This window comes from Ahaetulla prasina, chromosome 1, assembly GCF_028640845.1.
Source record: "Ahaetulla prasina isolate Xishuangbanna chromosome 1, ASM2864084v1, whole genome shotgun sequence".
NCBI classification, from domain to species: domain Eukaryota; kingdom Metazoa; phylum Chordata; class Lepidosauria; order Squamata; family Colubridae; genus Ahaetulla; species Ahaetulla prasina.
Genome location: NC_080539.1, coordinates 219,149,513 through 219,169,429, shown reverse-complemented (window position 1 = coordinate 219,169,429; position 19,917 = coordinate 219,149,513). Strand labels below are relative to the sequence as shown.

The following is a 19,917-nucleotide window of genomic DNA, read 5'->3' as shown; positions in this document are numbered from 1 at the left end:
TAGGAATAAGTATAGAATCAATTCACCATCACAACTGATTCTCTCAGGCTGCCAATAAATCAGTTATTTACAATTTAAAAGAAGAAATAATTATGTGCAATTAGTAATTAATAGAGCAAATGCACAATACATAATGATTTTCAGGTCTGTCCTTCAAATGTATTGACACATATTAATGTTATGCCAGAGTCTTGAATCAATCAAACAAAAAAAATGTTAAAACTTATACAAGTGGTAGCTTGCTTTGCCAAGTTCAATTGAAATATTCAAAAAGAATTTGGGTCTTTTAAAAAAAATAAAGCCCATGTTTAAATATCTTTCCAACAGAAACCTGTAGGCTTGCAAGTACATACCTACTAAATAATCAGGCTCTATGTTTATTTACAAGTATCAAGACACTGATAAACACCTTAAAATGGGAAAAGAAAAAATTGAGAAATACACAATATTTGAGTACTGCAAAGCATTCAATGGTAACATTTTGCAAACCAACCTAGTTGAGCAAAACATGCTTCCGTGAAATTCTAAAGCAGAACCCTCGGAAAGACAAGACTTCCACTGAGACCACCAGCAAATCATGCACAGATAGACATATATGTGCACACATTCACACACACAGAGAGAGAAAGAGAGCTAGAATCAGTTTCCAAAATAGCCTTTTAAGATTTCTGAAGAACAAGCTTGCTTTAAGATGTTTGTACTTTATAAAGGACCTCTTCTGAATAAGTTACATATCACAATACCATCACTTTTTCCTGGTAACAGAAAGCAAAAGGGGAGCTTTTTTTCTCTAATTTTCAAAGTGAATGTTTATGTTAAAAGATACTTTTATAAATATATTTTGAACTATTATGTAATCTTGAGAAAAAATAGCTTTGCCTATATGAAGTAGAATAGAAAACCCTAACCAATCCAATTAAAACCCAGAATTTTGCATTGTTTATGGAACAGCTCTGCTTGTGACATCTCCAACTTCAAAAATGGCCTACTAGCAGGCATTTAGATGGGAAAGAAAAGTACTGGTATGTTTTGGCTTTCAAATACAGACTAATTGTACTAAAAAAAAAAAGGATTTAGCAGATTTGTTAATTCATCTGTAGAAGATCAACTGTCTGTCAAAATCCAAATGTAGTTTGGTGAGCAACCACATCCAAAGTTAGGAATCTTAACATGAAGGTACCTATTGGCTTATTTGAAAAAAACAAGAGGCAATCTACTCCATCTAGTGGCTGTCCCTGAACACTCTGAATTCCTAGCAGTACATTTTTCTGTACTAAAAGAAGAACAAGACTGAGTGGTAATTTGCTATGTAAATGCTAAGGACATCTGTTGCAAAGAGATCTACTTGAAGAGCTATCAAAACAATTCAAGCCAATTGCAATTTCCATTCCTAATGTCACAGGCCTAGCAAAGGAAGTCATTTCAAGCTAGATTTATTATTTATGGCCTCTGTTAGAAAGGTATGCACATAAGAGATCTATACACTCCTTAAGTGTTAAAAAAAAACATTATGGACTTTACCTAATCACTTGGGGGAGGGGAGAGTGTGAGGTGTTGTTCTGTCAGAAATATCAGAATCCAGGCTAACTTAATTTTTTTCTGTATCCGTTTTTGCCAAAGAAACACAAAGAAATGACTTGAAACAGAAGGGTGCTCAGAGAGGAATTCTGGAAGTTGTAGTCTTGTGATAGCTGAAGAGATTTTAAGGTAAAATCTCCCTCTTCCGGTCTCTCTGTGAAAGAATGTAGACCTGCCCTTGAGGAGCAGGAAAGGCGCAAACAACCATTAAGGGAAGACAATTGTCAAAACACAATCCTGAGGAAGTGAAAAATGTGATGAAGAAATTTAAAATAGCCCTGCCTTGATTTTGTTTGATATATAAGGGAGTAGAGTAAAACTGATAGGCTTCCAAGATCTTGTTGTTCTAACATGTAACAATAAAGAGAGTTTCTGGAATCTCTGCTGCTTTTGTTTCTTGACCTTGCCTCCCTCAAAGAGTTGGCACATTCTCTCACACACATACCTATACTGTGCAACATAATAGAAAAGGAAACAGGGAGTAGCTGCAATCAATGCTATATAACAGGCCTGTTTTGACCAGTCTTTACTAATTGTTCAAATACTTGTACAACAATTGTCCTTATCCCATATGACTTCCATTTTGACTGAAGCTGACAAGATTAAACTACCCAGGTTAGAGAAGGTTAAACAAGACATTATCACACAGTGAAGAGATGTCAATATTGTTTAGTTGGGGACCTACTTACAGGTTGAGGTTGAATTAAATCTTTTGAGTAGAATTCAAGAGAATCATCATCTCTGGGCCACTGTACTATCGTTCATAGCATGAATGTGATGTTTTCCTTGACTGCAAATACCACAATAGCTTTATACAAAAGGGAAAATTAAAATCCCAAAGTCCCAGAAGAATCAGCCTCCTAAATCTTAAAGTGGATCTAAAAGAATAGCTACATTTATTTCATTACACTATTTGTATACCAACTTTTTATTCCACTTAATATATTCAAAGGAGCTAACAATAATTAAACTATGAAAAAGGTTAATAATCACTGCTAAAATGGGGTTGGGCAGTAATCAAGACAATCTTCTAGAAAACCCATCCTCATCTTCATTGCTTTTTCTCTCCGCACCAAACATACAAATACACTATTGTTACTATACCACTACGTACAATAACTATGTTAATGCGGTATAATAAAACTGCCAATCTCTGTAACCTACAACGTCTCAGTTCCGCTACACTATAGCAGCACTATACAGTTCTGTGTCTGCATAGCAGGAATGGGAAACCTACAATTCGCCAGATGTTCCCATAATAAATAGTAAGGAATAATGGGAGCTGTGATTCAGCAACATTTAGTCACAAGTTCTCTATGCATTCAGGCATGGTAGCTGTCCAAATGCTGAACCTGGAGCTCAAGAAGAACTATCAGAAGAAAATAGCTACCACAGATTGTCTTCTCTTTAACAGCACTATACAGGTAGTCCTTGACTTACAGCAGTTCATATAGTGACAGTTTGAATTTACAAGAGCACTGACAAAGGTGGTTTATGACCGTTTTTCACACTTATGACCATTGCAGCACCCCCAGTGGTCATGTGATAAAAATTCAGACACTTGGCAAGTGACACATATTTATGATGGTTGCAGTGTCCTGGGGTCATGTGATCACCTTTTGGGACCTTCTGACAAGGAAAATCAATGGGGAAATCAGATTCACTTAACCATGTTTGTAATTTAACAACTGTTGTGATTCACTCAAAAACTGTGGCAAGAAAAGTCGTAAAATGGGGTAAAACTCACTTAACAAATGTCTCACTTAGCAATAGGAATTTTGTGCTCAATTGTAGTCGTAAATCAGGGACTATCCGTAGTTATGTGCAGCGGTCATCAGTAATATAACTGTGACTTTATTATGCATTAATTTCCCAAAAAATGGGAAAAACACAGTTGGAAGCAATTAAAAGGAACCTTACCTTTTTTGCCCTCTGTCCTATATCGGGTGTTTTTGTAAGTAGCTTTTCAATCAAGTATTCTCTAGTCTGTAAAGATTAAGATTGTTATAATTAAGTCTAGCCCCAAGAAGCAGAAACATTCATATTGATCTCAAATCAGGGTTTACTTGCTGAATATTTTACCTTTGCTTTTTGGAAGAATTTGCATTTTAAAAGTTCTGCTGCAGTAGGCCTAAAAGATAGATTAAAAAAGGCAATTTAGAATATCATTCAAGCATTGTGTTGATGGACCAGGACTACTACATGTTATTTAGAAAATTCACCATTCAACATCCGGTGAAAAATACTAAGAATGTATACTTGATTTCAATATCCTGTTTTTCTTTTTTTAAAAAAAGATAAATTATATTTTATATATAAGATCAAAATGATGAAAATGCCAGCTTTAAAAACATGTGTTTACTAATATTGCTATCCATATTAAAAAGTTGCTTAAACTGTTTCTTACAACCTATGTCAACTGTTCCCAGAAGCCCTGGTAGTGTGGTGGTTTACAGGCAAACTCTGCCCACAGCCTGGAGTTTGATCTTGATGGTGCTCAAGGTTGACTCAGCCTTCCATCCTTCCAAGTTGGGTAAAATGAGGACCCAGATTACACTGTCAACTGCCCAGAGAGTGCTGTAAAGTTCCATGGAGCAGTATACAAGCTTAAATGCCATTGCTATTGCTATGCAGACTCATTCCTTTGAGAATACCGTATTTTTCAGAGTATAAGATGCACCTTAGTTTTTGGAGAGGAAAATAAGAAAAAAGCTGATTGGCAGGTGGATTGGCCTCCCGGAATACCCCCAATCAGCTGTTCCCAGCGGTGAATTTTAGCAAAAGTTTCCTTGGTTGTGAGCTCTGTGCCTTGCTTTTTTCTGCCTCTGAAAGCCTCCAAAACAGAACTTCAGAAAAAAAGCCTCTGAACCTGTTTGGGGGCTTCTTTTCTGAAGCTCCATTTCTGATGCTTTTTTCATTTGAAAAGCTGGGCAGGGCTACATTCTGAGTATAAGAAGCACCCAGATTTTTACCCTCTTTTTTGGGGGGAAAAGGTACATCTTATACTCTGAAAAATATGGTAATTCATATTTTGTCATAAATATAAATCAGCTTAATTTTGATCAACCTTGTACAGACTTCAGCAATTCCACCATCTAGTGGCTAGAAACGTTCTCAGCAACCACATAAGAAATCAAGCATTATCTTGATTTCTAACAAGATAATGCTGATTTCTTCTTAATTGGGGGATATAGGTGGGAGAGGGAGAGAGAGAAAGGATGGGGAAGAGAATGCATTATCTAGGACTCTGATGCCATTAATAGTCTAAAAGAAACCATTTCACACCATACAATAAATAATGGTCTTTCTGATACTTAAAATAAAACTGGAAATCACTTTATGTGGTTATGTTAGCAGAATAATGAATACAATGTGTTTGAATTTAAAATAAAGAATAGCAGATTTGTCAACATTAACAAGCTCCAATAAATAAATAAAATGGCTAGAATTATAATGTTTATAGTTTTTCCCTCCTATGCTATTTTTCAATCCTATGCTGCAATAAGGAGCCATTGGTGCAGTTGACATCTTAACAAACACGGGTTCTCTAGAGCATTTCAGGCTGAAGTACAGAGAACATTTTATCTCTGGCCAAGTGGTAGACCTTTGCTCAATGCTCATGCCCCAGGGATGTAGAGTTAATGAGACACAGCGAAAGGCAAATGGTTTAGAAATAAGTTTACAAAGGACCTCCAGAGTCGAACAAAAGAAAATCAGTTTCCCAAAAAATATACATGTAGCTTATACACTTAAAACCTATATAGCACAAGAGGAAATTTAAGTTATTCAGTTCTGCCAGAGAACCCTTACTAAAAAGGGTATACGTCTTGTTTATTATTATTTTTATTTGACATGCAACAATGCATGTCAAAAAGAGTTATTTCAGCATAGTTAGTAAACCAGCAGAACAGCTTTTCTGTCTTTAAAAATATTATTCCAGAGACACAGTGATGTCTAATAAAGCAGAGTTCAGAAGTAAACAGCCCCAAATAAAATAAATAAATTTTACAGCTCCATCCTCCGTATTTTTTTCCTATAGCATAGATTGTGGTAAAATATCTTTTTCCATTTTCCATACTCTTTATCAACTGCCTATTCTTCTAGCAATTCGGGACCCCTTTGGCAATCTGATGTGATATGTACATTGGTTTCTGGAGTGCTGTTATTCAGCACCTGGTAGCAACTGAAAAAAGGATGGGAAGCTATCTCCATTGTTAGCTTCATCATTACCTCTACCAAAAACGGTAAGAAAATTGAGTATTTTGAAAATAGGGAAGGAATGGTTTTTGAAGAGAGTGGACATGTGAGACAGACTTTTCTTAATCAGCTCCCCAAGAATGAAATATTACAGTGTTCTATAATTACAGAGACCCTCTGGATCAGAGAGTATTTCTCCAATAATGAACTTATTACTACCTCCTTTAAACACAGGGAAAACACGAGGAGTTATTGATCACTTCACTTCAGACTCTGAGTTGGAGTGAGTGATAAACTCATTGTGTGATGTTCTGGTTCTTCTAAATCACGGGTTTCAAACTTGCGTCACATTGTTGTCACATGATGTATCTTGATGTTTTCCCCCTTCATGGAGCTGGGGTGGGCAGGGCCTGCGTGTGACCCCTCCAGCCAGTTTGACATTCCTAAATTATTGTTGGCTTTTTCTGAACTTTTTATCATTTTTTGTCTTTTTATCGTATTTTTACTGTATATTATATGAGTTTCCCAAAGTCATAACACATTGAAACAATCTATACATTTCATAAATAAAATAAATATAAAATAAGTATGTCCAATTATGTCACTCAGAAAAAGCAAGGGTCAAGTAATCGGATGGACGTCTTGATCTCTCTACACTTAAGTAGAAAAGAATTTATATTTTATTATTTAAAATATTTATTATTTAAAACTGTATCCTCATTTAAATGCTTTGCCTCACTTTCTTACATCTCTCCTTTTTAAAAACACCATACCTTTTAGAAGGGTCTTTTTGAAGACACAAGGAAATTAGTTTTCTAAAGGACTTGCCATATTTCTTGGTCATTTCTTTGTCTTCTACTCCTGTTTCCAAGGTTGGAGGATCGTTCTGCAAGGTCAACATTAATACCTATTTTAAAAAAAAATAATAATAATTAGGAGAGTTTGGCCAAATTAACAATGATTTAAATAATGCTAAATTGCAATATTATGTAAAGAAAGCTAGACAATAATTTCAACGCATACATAATAAAGTAGAAACACAAATAAATGCTCTTGACTCTGAACTACCATACCACTTTACAGAATATATACCAATCCATTTGAAACTAGGCATGAAGGCCTAAATATACCATATTTTTCGGAGTATAAGACGCACCTACCTTTTTGAGGGAGGAAAACAAGAAAAAAAAAATCTGCTTCTGCCTTCCAGCAGCAAACGGCCCATTTCAATTTCACCTTCAGCACAGCCTGATTAGCACAAGCAGCTGATTTTCAGTTGGATCAGCCTCCCAAATATCAGCTGTTTCAGGCTGCAGCGATTGCCATAGCCTATTGCCGCCTCTGCCCGCCCCATTTTTCAGGTGGGCAGCAGGTGAGTGGGGTTACATTCGGTGTATAAGTCACACCCAAATTTTCACCCTCTGTTATGGGGGGGGGGGGGAAGTGCATCTTATACTCTGAAAAATACGGTAAATGACAATTTCAGAAATTAAAAATAACCCTGAAGATTCGGGGAATGGGACCGGTGGGACTAGAAAATCTCAAATTTTCAAGTGGCCACCTGAATATGGATTATGGCACTAATCAACATCTTTCATTCCGGTCTACCTCAGGTGTTCTGAGGGAAAAAACAAGGAGAGATATTTATCATCCAGAGATCCTTGACAGGACAAGTATTCAGTAAGAAATCACAATTTTGCAATCTTTAATATCATGGAGTAGGAAAAATCTCCAGGTAATCCTCGACTTACAATTGGTGAAAGTTACGATGGAGCCTCTAAAAGCTACTTATGAACCAATTTCCAAAATTACAACATCTGCTTTCCCCAGTCATGTGACTTCATTTGGGGGACTCAACAACTAGACCACATTTACAGCCATTGGCAGGATCTCGAGGCCACATGCTGCGACATTCATACACAGACATAAACTAAGCACACTTGTGCTGACTTGGACCAGAGAACTATAAGCATGCAGTACCCAGATATACAGGTAATCCTTGATTTATGACCATGACTGAGCCCAAAATTTATATCACTAAGCGAGACAAGTTAAGTTGGTTTTGTCCCACTTTGCCACTTTTCTTGCCACAGTTGTTAAGTGAATCAGTGCAGTTGCCAAGTTAGTAACCTGGTTGTTAAGTAAATCAGGCTTCCACATTGACTTTGCTTATCAGAAGATCGCAAAAAGTGATCACATGACCCCGGGACATTGTAATCCTCATGGATATGAACCAGTTGCCAAGTGTCTGAATTTTGACCATGGGGATGCTGCAACAAAGAACGGCCATGAGCCACTTTTTTCAGTGTCATTGTAACTTCGAATGGTCACTAAACGCACTGTTGTAAGTTGAGGACCACCTGTACCATCGTTTTTAAATCACAAAGGGAGGCAACAATCACACCCGGCTAAAGAAAACCTTGTCTAAAAAGATCATGGGGATGGAGAGAAATGTGGACAAAAAAATGGAGAGGTGAAACAGCAGGGAATCAGGGCCTCTGGTGGCTCAGCAGACTAAGACAGTCTGTTATTAACACAGCTGCTTGCAATTACTGCAGGTTCTAGTCCCACCAGGCCCAAGGTTGACTCAGCCTTCCATCCTTTATAAGGTAGGTAAAATGAGGACCCGGATTGTTGGGGGCAATAAAGTTGACTTTGTATATAATATACAAATGGATGAAGACTATTGCTTAACACAGTGTAAGCCGCCCTGAGTCTTCGGAGAAGGGTGGGATATAAATGCAAATGAAAAAAAAAATCAACCTCTTTCAACCTCTGAAAGCTTATATCTGGGAGGAAGGCATCAATAACCAGAGTCCTAAGCCACGCCCCAGCTACTACGAGCTGAGCATACACTTCTCATGCAGATCTCACTTGTACAAGCTCTAGATCCAAATTTGAAAAGTAGTTACGCAACTTTAGATTTCATGCTTATTTTCCAGCTAGGCTTACTTTCATTGGAGGGTATTTGTGGTAAGGTGCTGCTCCTGTGGCTAATTCAATGGCTGTTATTCCAAAGCTCCAGATGTCAGCCTTGAAGTCATAGCCTCTCACCTATCAAATGGAAATATAAAACAGAAAAGTTAATTTAGCAATGGTATATTAAATCAGTATATGACGTAATAGGGATGTTCTGTCCCCCTCGCCTCAGTCCAAGCAATGACTTAATTAGCCGGCAACTATCAGCTCTGACAGCAAACTAGCGAGCGTCTACCAAGTGTCTCTGTTATCTCTCTTGATGCCAATGAGTTAACCAGGAACAAACAGTACTTCAGCTCTGATTAAGCAGTTGATTTGCTTGCCACGGAGTGGTATAGCAGCCCTTGCTGCTTTTATATCCTGTGGGATGTGGCTCCATGAGTCAGCACTTCCTAGGCTTGCCCCACCCGCTTCTGTGGTTCCCGCCTCTCCTGCCTACGAAACCTAGGGCCCAGCCAGGCCTGATTGCCATCAGCCAGGTCTGGAGGTGTGGCCTGGGGGGGAGGGAAGAGTCAGGGGACAGAGGCCTCGTTATCTCCTCCACCTGGCCTGCCTTTGGCTCCTGGAGCTGAGCCAGGGAAACCGGTGCTCCAGAGGTAAGTCCTGATGGCCCTTCCCCCTCACTTTCCGGGTCACTTTCTGGCAGGGGGCCGGCTTGGGGGGCGCAGACTCAACACAGGCAGCGCGGTGGCTCGACTGTTAAGATGCTGGGCTTGTCTGACAGCCTGGGTTCAAGACCCAAATGCAATGTGACAGGTGAGCTCCCGTCCCCGCCTCAGCTCCTGCCAACCTAAAAGTTCGAAAGCATGCAAATATAAGTGGTTAAATAGGCACCACTTCGATGGGAAGGGAACAGCACTCTGTGATGTCATGCTGGCCACATGACCACAGAAATGTCTTCAGACAGTGCTGGTTCAATGGCCTTGAAATGGAGATAAGCAGCACCCCCTAAAGTCGGCAACGACAAGCCTTCAAGCGAACCTGGCTGAGACCATCTTTGAGGCTTCATGGTTGCCACAAGGCAGAGGGGAGAAAGGGAGGTGGGAAAATTTGATAGCTCGACTTTTGCCATCAAAATAAAAAGTTTCCTTGTGGGAACCAAGGCCATTCCAACAAGTGGCTGGGAAGAGGAGGAGTGAAGTAACCAGGCAACCTGCCAGCACCGCTATTGGACAATGTAACCGATGATCTTGGGGGGGGGAAGGGGGAACTTTCACTTTTTAATTAGGTGAAAACCGTAGGAACTTTCAGAGTTCCAGATTTTCACCAGTTGTGCCAATATGATATATCCAATAAATTGTTCTTTGAGGAATCTACCTGCCTTGGAGTTCTGCTTTCAATGGATGCCTTACTTGGAATGCTAACAAGTGGAGTAAAAATCCACAGGGACTCCTTTACCTTTTATTTATATCACATAATGAACATCTAGGTCTTATACCTGCTCCATGACTTCAGGAGCCATCCAACACGGAGTGCCAACAAAGGTCTTTCTTACTTTGTTACGGGTTACATCACCTCCTGTGGCTAAAAATGCACTAACTCCGAAGTCTAGGAAGAGAAAACACAGACATTCCTTTAGCATTCAATTCACGTATTAAACTCCGATTCTAAAATGTGAAGCTCCCGTTTAAAAGCATGCAGCTTCAGTATGAGACTTCTATTTAAATGAAGCGGTTGATTTAATGTTTTCTCGATAGGTAAAATGTTATGTAGGTTTTTAGAAATGAGACATCTCTCTTCCATCTATGAATCATGTCTGCAAACATTTTTAGTCTCCTTCATAAGCACCATAAAATTCATACAGAGACTAAACAAGGAACCTGTTTCTTTCATGCTACCGTTTCAGGTCAACATTCCCCTACACTCAGTTCGGAATGTAAAGATGCTATTATTAGATCGGCATCAAAATTCCAGCAGGGTAGGAGCAAAAAAAATAAAAAAAGCAGCCTGACATCTATTTCTGCTTCAAATGTCTTATGAAGACATAAGATCAGAGGGAAAATGTGAACAGCCATGCAAGGCTTTGGGGGGGGGAACTGTTTAAAGGGTCAAATGTTGCAGGGAAAGCGTAGCAACAGTATGTGTGCAAATCAAGAAATAGCTAAAAGCGTAACAGGATCTCATCTTACAATGAGATTCTGGGCTAGATGGAATATGTTATAGTAGTGAACTAGGTGGCTTTAGGAATGGAAGGAAATGGGTCACAGGCAAGAAATGGGAGCAAGAAGTAGATTCCTACTCATCAGGCAAAAATTGTCAATGGCAAGATGTTCTTATAACACAGAACATATGTGCACATGCTTGTATGCAGGACTCCCTATACCTATCAATGTGTATGTGTGGAGGAGGGCAGCACCATATTCGAATTAGCAGCAGCAGTGACCCCATCCTTATTCTTTTTGTAATCACATCTCCATTCTAAAGCTGTGAATTGCTGGTTGCCTATCATTGCTAGAAGATTGTTTAGTAGGAAGACTTGCCTCCCAGAAGAATGTAGACAGCGTTATGCATAGTTCATACACAAATACTGCCATTTCTGATATCCAGTCATGTGTTTATATAAAAGCAGGCATTCACTGGATGACAAAATACCAAATGCAGTTTAAATCAGATACATGTAGAGATGAACTCCTAACAGCGCAGTGGTTAAAGTGCAGTACTGCAGGCTACTGCTGGCTACCTGCAATTTGACAATTCAAATCTCACCAGGCTCAAAATTGACTCAGCCTTCCATCCTTCCGAGGTTGGTAAAATGAGGACCCAGATTGTTCGGGGCAATAGGCTGACTCTGTAAACCACTTAGAGAGGGCTGTAAAAGCACGGTGAAGTGGTATATAAATCTAAATGTCATTGCTAATCAAACTTATTATTACCTATTTACTTATTTCTTTTCACTATATTTTTTGAAAGTGCAGTAAAGGCCATTTCAAGATATGTGGTGCTAATTTGTGCTTCTGATTCGCATTATATTCCTCTTTCTGGGATTACCTAATGCTTTGTACCTGACATTACCTCTGAAGTAGGCTGGACTTTTCACTTAGTCTAAACTAGAGATGAAAGTTGACCAACTGGTAAGGATGGGGACAGGATGTTATGACCACAAGGTACCATTGTCTTGACTAATTGTGTGGGTTTCAAGCCCAAGCCTTGGCGTTTTATTAAACCCTGAATGTTTTGGTGTCTGAGAATGATTTCTTTGGCTATCTTTGGAGATTCTCTAATTTAGTGGGAAGATGATCTTTCATTTTTGTCCTATTTGTGAACTACTTGAAAACAGCAGGCTGGGCTCAACAGATTCATCTAACAGGGTTCTTATATTCTTCTTCAAATAATTTAGCTGTAAGTACAGAACATCTGCACCCATCTTGAAATCATAGAGCACTCTTATGGTCAGACAACATTTTTAAAAAAGCATCCCAAAATATACAATTATAATTACTTATTTTAAACAGGGTGATAGTTGTAACAAATGGAATTTTACAACTCTTTGCTGTGAGCCAATACATATGAGTTATGCACATCAATATGCATCCTGGTCTTAAACTTGCAAGGAAGTAATGAAGTCATTTTTCTTAGCAAGTTTCCCCCCCCCCCAAAACCACAGGAACTATTTGAAGCTAGGAATGCTTATATAATATTCAGAAACAATCACTTCTTAATAACTGAACGCGCTACGTCAAAGCAAAGAGGGGATTTCTCCTTTCCATTCTATATTAATGTGCAATTTAATTCTCTTTAGTTCCAACACTTTGGACGACACAACAAAAGTCATAAATCTAAGTGCTAGTCTACATTTATTACAGCAATTATTTCTAGCTTGCAATGATACCATTCATGTTAAAATATCACTAGCAATTACACATCACCCCAAAAAAAAGAAAAGAAAAGAAAAGAAAAGAAAAGTTCTTTTTCGGTAGCAATGTGGAACTATAATGCTAAAAGATAGACTAATTTATACCTAGTCTTTCTCCAACTCTTAGCTGCTGGGTTGACTTCAAAGTACTATTTCAGGCTTTTGATCATGAGTACTCAAACTGTATCAGCCATTATTGCCAGGATTCTCAGGCTGTCTAATGCCCTTACAATCTGTGTTACAAGATGTGTCCCTGAAACAATTAAAACTGCTTTCCCATTGCTTTAAGCTATACATTCCTGCCCTGATACCAGCATTTTAAAGGTTGTGAAAATGTAGCGCCCACCTATAGCCACTAAAAAGTAAAGGCACAATCACTTACCTACATTATGAAATGATACAGTCCCAACTCTTCATATTTAACAATATTAAACCCATTAGATCACGGGTGTTACACTTGTGGTGTGACGCTGGCGTCACATAATGTATTGTGACTTTTTTCCCTTCCTGGAGCTGGGATGGGCGTGGCCTGCATGTGAAACATCCGGCCCATGGGCCGCCAGTTTGACACCCTTGCATTAAATAGTGACGTAATTTTTTTGTGTGTGGGGAAAAAATCTTTTTTTTTATTAACAAACAAAGGATAATTAGAAGAGTGACAGTTTTAAATTTTCTGCAAATATTTTCAATATGTAGCAAATATTTTTGATTTCACCGTCCCCTGAGAGGGTCTTGAGAGATCTCCAGGGATCCTCACACCACAGTTTAACGAAAAAACGAGCTACAGGGAAAATATGAAAACCCCTAGAAAGATGAGCGACAATGTTTTCAGGAAACACATCACACTTTCACTGAATGTAGCATCTTTATCAAGGCCTGCTTCTGTTCAGTCACCTCCAATGAAATCTCTCTGTTATACAATCACTTCAACTGTCTAAACTCTTTGTAACTTGGAACAAAACTATAGTAATGTATATACTCACATTCTGTTTTGAAAAGTAAGGCCCTCATTAAATTACAGAGTTAAAGGTTTAACGAAAATGATTTATCAGGAACAAACCGAGCATTGGATCTAAGGTAATTTTGAAAGAGAAGAATGAAGACCACTTAATAGCTCTGTTTATAAATATCTTTCCTTAAACTGTCAATCACAGTTCTGGTGGAGATGTTATCATTACTAATTCAACATTGGTCAAATGGTATTTTTATTTCAGCTTTAATTTCCAATAGAAAATAAATTGCCAGAATTTGCAATTTTTACAGGATACATGCACAGTATGCTGCAAACCTAAGTAATAAGACACTATACATGCCTCAATGGGCAAAGCCATAAAAATATTCTCAATATATTAGCAGGCTTTCTTCTGTACTTTTTTCTACCTTCAACCAAAATAATGGTTCTTTTTAGATCTTTATATCATGGCTTGTGTCTAGGCCAGTTTGCTGTAGTGATTAAGGTGCCAGGCTAGAAAAGGGAGATGGTGAGTTCTAGACCTGACTTAGGTACAAACCAGCTGGGTGACCTTGGGCCAGCCCCTCTCTCTCAGCCCTAGGAAGACGATGATGGCACACAACTTATGGAAATCCTTACCAAGAAAACTGCAGGGAGCTGTCTAGGCAGTTAGCAGGAGTCAACATTGCCTCAAAGGCTAAATTAGCTCATTGATGCCAAAGTTTCCATTGTCACCAGCGCCACCATATTGATTGTCACAAAACCCTTTTATTTTTATTTAATTACATTGCCTCATGTCCATTCCTTCCAACAATGTGTATATGCCAGCCAAGCTAACATCCAATGAGCTCAAATCCTGTTGCGCTATAATCAATCTGTTAATATTGAAGAGGCAGAAAGATTTAATTTGTTCAACTACAACACATTTATTTATTTATTTATTTATTTCATTTTTTAAATGTTGCCCATCTCATTGATATAGAAACTCCAGGCAGCTTTTAATATAATAAAAATTTAAAAAGATAATATGAGACAATTAAAATTAGGAGAGTTAAATAGAAAAGCTAAAAGGTTTTTTAAAGGTTCGAGTCCCATCAGGCCCAAGGTTGACTCAGCCTTCCATCCTTTATAAGGTAAGTAAAATGAGGACCCAGATTGTTGGGGGGGGCAATACAAGTTGACTTTGTATATAATATACAAATGGATGAGACTATTGCCTTACACAATGTAAGCCGCCTTGAGTCTTAGGAGAAGGGCAGGATATAAATTCAAATAAAATAAAAAAAAAACCCCAAGATGATGGATGACCTGGGGATGGGGATCTTCTCTCCCTAATATAATGTCTCCCTGTCAGGGCCCCAGGCCAGTCAGAAGAGCCAGTTTTTTAGTCTCCTCCAGAAGGCCAGCAATGTGGAGGCAGATCTCATTTCCAGTGGGAAAATATTCCAGAAGGCGGGAGTCACAGCAGACTGGACCCTGCCAGCCCAAACAGGCCTTTTAGTAGGCCTGTTCCCACTGGAACAAGAGGGGTAGGCTAGTCTCACTGGGGAGACACAACACCTCAGAAACCCTGGATCCATGCCGTAAAGCAGAGAGCCCCAACCTTACCAGCTTTGTGGACTGGCTGGGGTGGTGGTGGTTCAATGCGAGAGGCGGGAAAGTGCTGCTCACACAAATGGAGCATGGGCATCCACGTTTGCTCACTGCTCGGTCAAGTGGGGATGTGACACTCACCTGACTCTTCCATGACCCAGTTCTGAAGGGCTCGAGGCCTAGTAGTGGGCTGTGGCCCAGGGACCCCTGCTGCAAAGGGCTTCAAAGGTAACCTTGAATTGAACCCAGAAGCAAACTTGCTACTAGTTTATCTCACGTAACAGCGATATCATATATACCACTCAAGGGCCTACAGAACTGTCTGTGCCACTACATTCTGTATAGTTGTAGCTTCCAAATATTCAAGGGTAGCCTTAAATAAAACGCATTGCAGTAATCCAACTGAGAGATGGCCAGACTATGACTGACTGCACAAAGGGCCTTGTGATCCAGGAAAAGGGCACAACAGATGCACACCACAAAGTTGCACAAAGGCCCCTAAGCTATGATGGCTACAACCGCTCTTCTATGAGGAGTCATGAGACTAGGACAGGGGTCAGCAACCCGTGGCTCTGCAGCCACATGTGGCTTTTTCATCCCTCTCCTGCGGCTCCCTGTCGCTCAAAATATGCGTCACAATCGCCAATGTGTGATACCTGCTGGCATGCAATTTATTAAGCTTTTTGACCTCTGGTAGACCAACCATGGATAAATCCAAAAAAAGAAAAGTTTCAGAAGAAAACAGAACATTTAATTCAACTACATATGCTAGTTCTGTGGCCCCTCAGGAAATAGTCAGGCACAGGAAAGGTTTTGTGGCTCCCGGTGTTTTCTTTTCTGTGGGAAATAGGTCCAAATGGCTCTTTGAGTGTTTAAGGTTCCTGGACTAGGAGAACCTGCATATTGCACACAGAATGTGTCTGTGTGTCTCCAACATTAAATAAAGCTATCCTTTTGGAAACTATCCAGATTTCTACTTCACCTGAACCTTGCCATAGTTACCAACCTCACAAAAAGCCAAAATGTTAAATGAACTTTATGGTTCAGTGCCTAGGTTGACTGAAATATTAAAAATATGGTTTCCTGTTTCTTCTGAAATGGGAAGTTAAGATTAATTAAAAGCTTTCCCTAACATGTCAGAAATGCAGACAAAAATCCTCATATTCATATTACAGTTGAAACAGAAGTATTTACAGTACAAACCAAGAGAACGAATGAAAATACTATAAGCATTTGAGGTCAGTAAACTCTGTGAGGAAAAATAAGATGATAAAACTAAGTGGGGGGACACATACCATTTTAGCTTATTTTTTTTAAAAAAAGGAATCACTCCTTGATTATAGCAGCATACAAATATGAGAAATAAATACAACTTTATTTATTTAAATATATTTGGTATATATTAAGCTGGTATAGAGTATATTAAGCTGCCATGTGATTTTTACTGTTTTGCTTTAACAAATTATGGTTTATCATTATTTCTTAATGATATTATTCTCAATAACAGGCCATTGTGGCTTGTTTAACAAAGAATCCTGAATTGTGACAAAATATTATGGTGAACTAGGCAGCCATCAAGCTGATGGCATAGGTCACAACTACAAGCTTCAGGTCATTAAGATTGTAATTAGTATCTTAGTATCAGGAGAACTTTGTGATGGTTCCAAGTCAGGAATTGCAGTACTGGTACACTGATTTTTATTGTTCCAGAATTAAAACTCAGCAACTTGCCAAAGTCTTTAATACTTTTATTGCTTTTACAAAGCAACATTAGGCTATGCGTGCTATGCAATGCATTATTTAAAGAAACCACAGAATTAAGTCTATTGAAATTTGAATTCTTTGCCAAGGTGCCAAGTCTGTACCTTCTTTTTTGCTAAGAAAAAAAGGGTTTCATAGACTTCGTGATACTGTGACTCTTTAAAATACTCAAATGAATTTGTGTGACATCCTCTCAATGAATTAAACTATTGCCTTCACTGGCTGAAATAAACAGACCGCTTTTAATAATTGATTTCTAATCACATAAAATAATATAATAATACACCACATAAAATAATGAGATCCATAAAGCTTTATAAAATAAAATAAAAATATTTCATGGGACACAAGTCAAAAGAAACCCAGTAAAATGAGTAGGATTCACATCATAATACAGAAGATTCTCAAAGTGAATATAACGATAAAACCAGAAACTTTCTTTTGGATTAAACGGAAAAAGCCTTGGGGAAAAAATGTGGAACTTTGATGTTATACAATATATGTTGACAGCAGCAAGATTATTTTATGCACAAAAATGAAAGGACACTTTGATTCTTACAATGGATGAATGGTTGTAATAGTTGATGGAGTTAGCAGAGATGGCTAAATTGACTGCTTTGATTAAAGAAAAAACACAATTACTTTTGTTTCTGCTTGGAAACCGCTTCTGGACTTTATGCTTGAGGTGGAAAAAATGAAACTTTGATTTGGGGTTTTACCAATAGATAGGTTTGTTGTTATAGAAATGGCTAGTTGATACTATTATGTAAAGGTAAAAAGTTGAGTATTATTTTATTTTACTGCACCAAAGAGAGTTGGAAGTCAATGTCTTTCTTATCCCCGCTTTCCCTATACTTTTCCCTCTCTTCTCCCTCCCCTCTTTTCCTACTATTTTCTTTCGTATTTTTGTGTTTTACGTTACAAACTAATTTTAAAAAAAGAAATCCTGTATAATTTAAAAACACATTTTAATGTAAGCAGGAGATTATATATTATATTGCATTGTATCGTGTTGTATTATTATATAATTTATATTGCATAAGCTTAAAATTGGGGTTTTGTTTTTGAAGACAGTCATTTTCATTCATGGAATTTCCTGGCCTTAAATTAACTTCCCTTAAAACATTGCCGAGTGCAGCATGTACCATTGCTTTAAGCTGCTTTATTTTTTTCTCTCCCAGCATAGATGCGCTGTGTGATTTGCAGCTCTCACCCATTCTCCTTTCTCCACTGTTGCATTTCCCTCTGCAGAATGAATGTCAGATCTAATTAAGTGGTAAGGCTCTTGTGCTTTTTATATGATTTTTTTTATGCCTCCAAGTCAGTGTCAACTCCTAGAGACTGCCAGGACTAGTCCCTGCAGTTTTCTTAGCAAGATTTTCAGAAGTGATTTGTCACTGCCTTCTTCTTCCTGCAGCTAATTAACTGAGCCAAAGTAACTTATCCAACTTTGTGCCTAAGGCGGGACTAGAACTCCCAGCCTCTCAGTTTCCAAACTGATGCCTTAACCACTACCCGAAACGGCTCTTCCTTGTGCATGATTACTCTGCCAAAAAGTACATGTGGGTTCCATCCAGGGCTCTGGAACCTCATGTTGCTTTGCATTCATCATATATCAAAACAGGTAAGCCTCCTCAGAAACCAGGACGAGAAAGGCACAATTATTTATCTGTTGTCCCGCAACCTGCAAGTGGAGAAATGGAATTCTAGAACGCAGATCAGCAGCCATGCAGAATTAATTCGGAAGAGCCCTTCTTCAAGTAATTTATCAAAAGAGAAAAAGTTGAACTGCCAACAGGGTGGATTTGATTTAAATCAAGTCGATTTAAATCACAATTTAAATCGTGATTTAAATCACTAGTAAAAAGGCTTGGTTTAAATCAACTCGATTTAAATTGTAATTTTTAAAGAGAAACTGTCCTGCAGCAGCTCCTCCTCTGACCTGCTATTGACTCACCGACAGTCCAATATTGCAGAATATACAGCCTCATGCTACATAACTAAGCTCCATTTCATGAATAAACTAAATTATTAATATATCTTAAATAGAAAACTATCTTAAGATAAAAAATTTTTTACTCCAAAAGCAATTTATTAAAATAAATTTGATAAAAATAAAAAAACCCGAATTTAAATTAAAAATAATTAAATCATTGATTTTGATCCACCCTGAGTGCCAATGCTTTCCCTAATGAACCAGATTTTTCATGTCATCAAAGCCGTGTTGGGAACTACACACAATGCTGACTCACTGCCAGAAGAATCAAAGCTGCTGACAAAACAGATTCTTCCTCCACTTCTACACTGCATATACAACTTCCAATCTGCTCCAGCACCGTAAGTGGGGAGGTGCACCGGAAATAGCAAGAATTTTATTGTCTGAGACTGAGCCCATAGTATGGTAGGTTTTGCATGCCAAAACAACCAGACACAATTTTTTCCCCTCGTGGTGCCATCACTTTGCTGAAAACCTAATTCCCATAGCACTATCTTATGTCTAAGTATATTTATCCATGTAGTATGGCTATATTACTATTATCCTTCTCATCTTCTCTGATTGGTCTTGCTGTTACGATTATTACTCTGTTATTTGCATGTACACTGAGAGCTTCTGCACTGGAAGAAAATTCTTCACATTTGGCCAAATAAAGTATTTTATTCCAGTCCTATTCCATTTACATGGCATTTTCAACCTTAACATCACTTTCTGCCCGCAATCGGTAACACGTAACACACACACAAATGTGAGTACTATGGGTTTCCATTTTGAAGGAAGCATTGATATATCACAGCATGTTCAAGCCCCCCTAATAAATATCAACTGAAGTCTTGGCAGCTCACAATCTACTTTGATTTTTGTACTAACTGTCCTCTAGAAGTTTCTGACTTGCCAGGTGAGAAAAATAAAAGCTGTAGTTCAAAATTATGGAGCACAACAGATGGGGAACAACTGTGCTGTTTGTTGAAAAGCTGACTGATATGCTCCATTAAGGAAAAAAACCTA

The 19,917-nt window shown here is 38.3% G+C and overlaps 1 protein-coding gene across 3 annotated transcripts in view; it reads right to left on the bottom strand.

Moving 5' to 3' along the window:
* STK39 (serine/threonine kinase 39) overlaps window positions 1-19,917 on the bottom strand; it is a 142,605-nt gene that overhangs the window by 61,233 nt on the left and 61,455 nt on the right. For all 3 annotated transcript variants that reach the window (XM_058191249.1, XM_058191257.1, XM_058191266.1), the window contains exons 6-10: window positions 10,193-10,302; window positions 8,728-8,829; window positions 6,549-6,682; window positions 3,661-3,709; window positions 3,499-3,564 (exon numbers count right to left, since the gene is read on the bottom strand). In XM_058191249.1, the coding sequence (XP_058047232.1) occupies window positions 3,499-3,564; window positions 3,661-3,709; window positions 6,549-6,682; window positions 8,728-8,829; window positions 10,193-10,302 (461 nt within the window). The remainder of the gene's footprint in view (window positions 1-3,498; window positions 3,565-3,660; window positions 3,710-6,548; window positions 6,683-8,727; window positions 8,830-10,192; window positions 10,303-19,917) is intronic.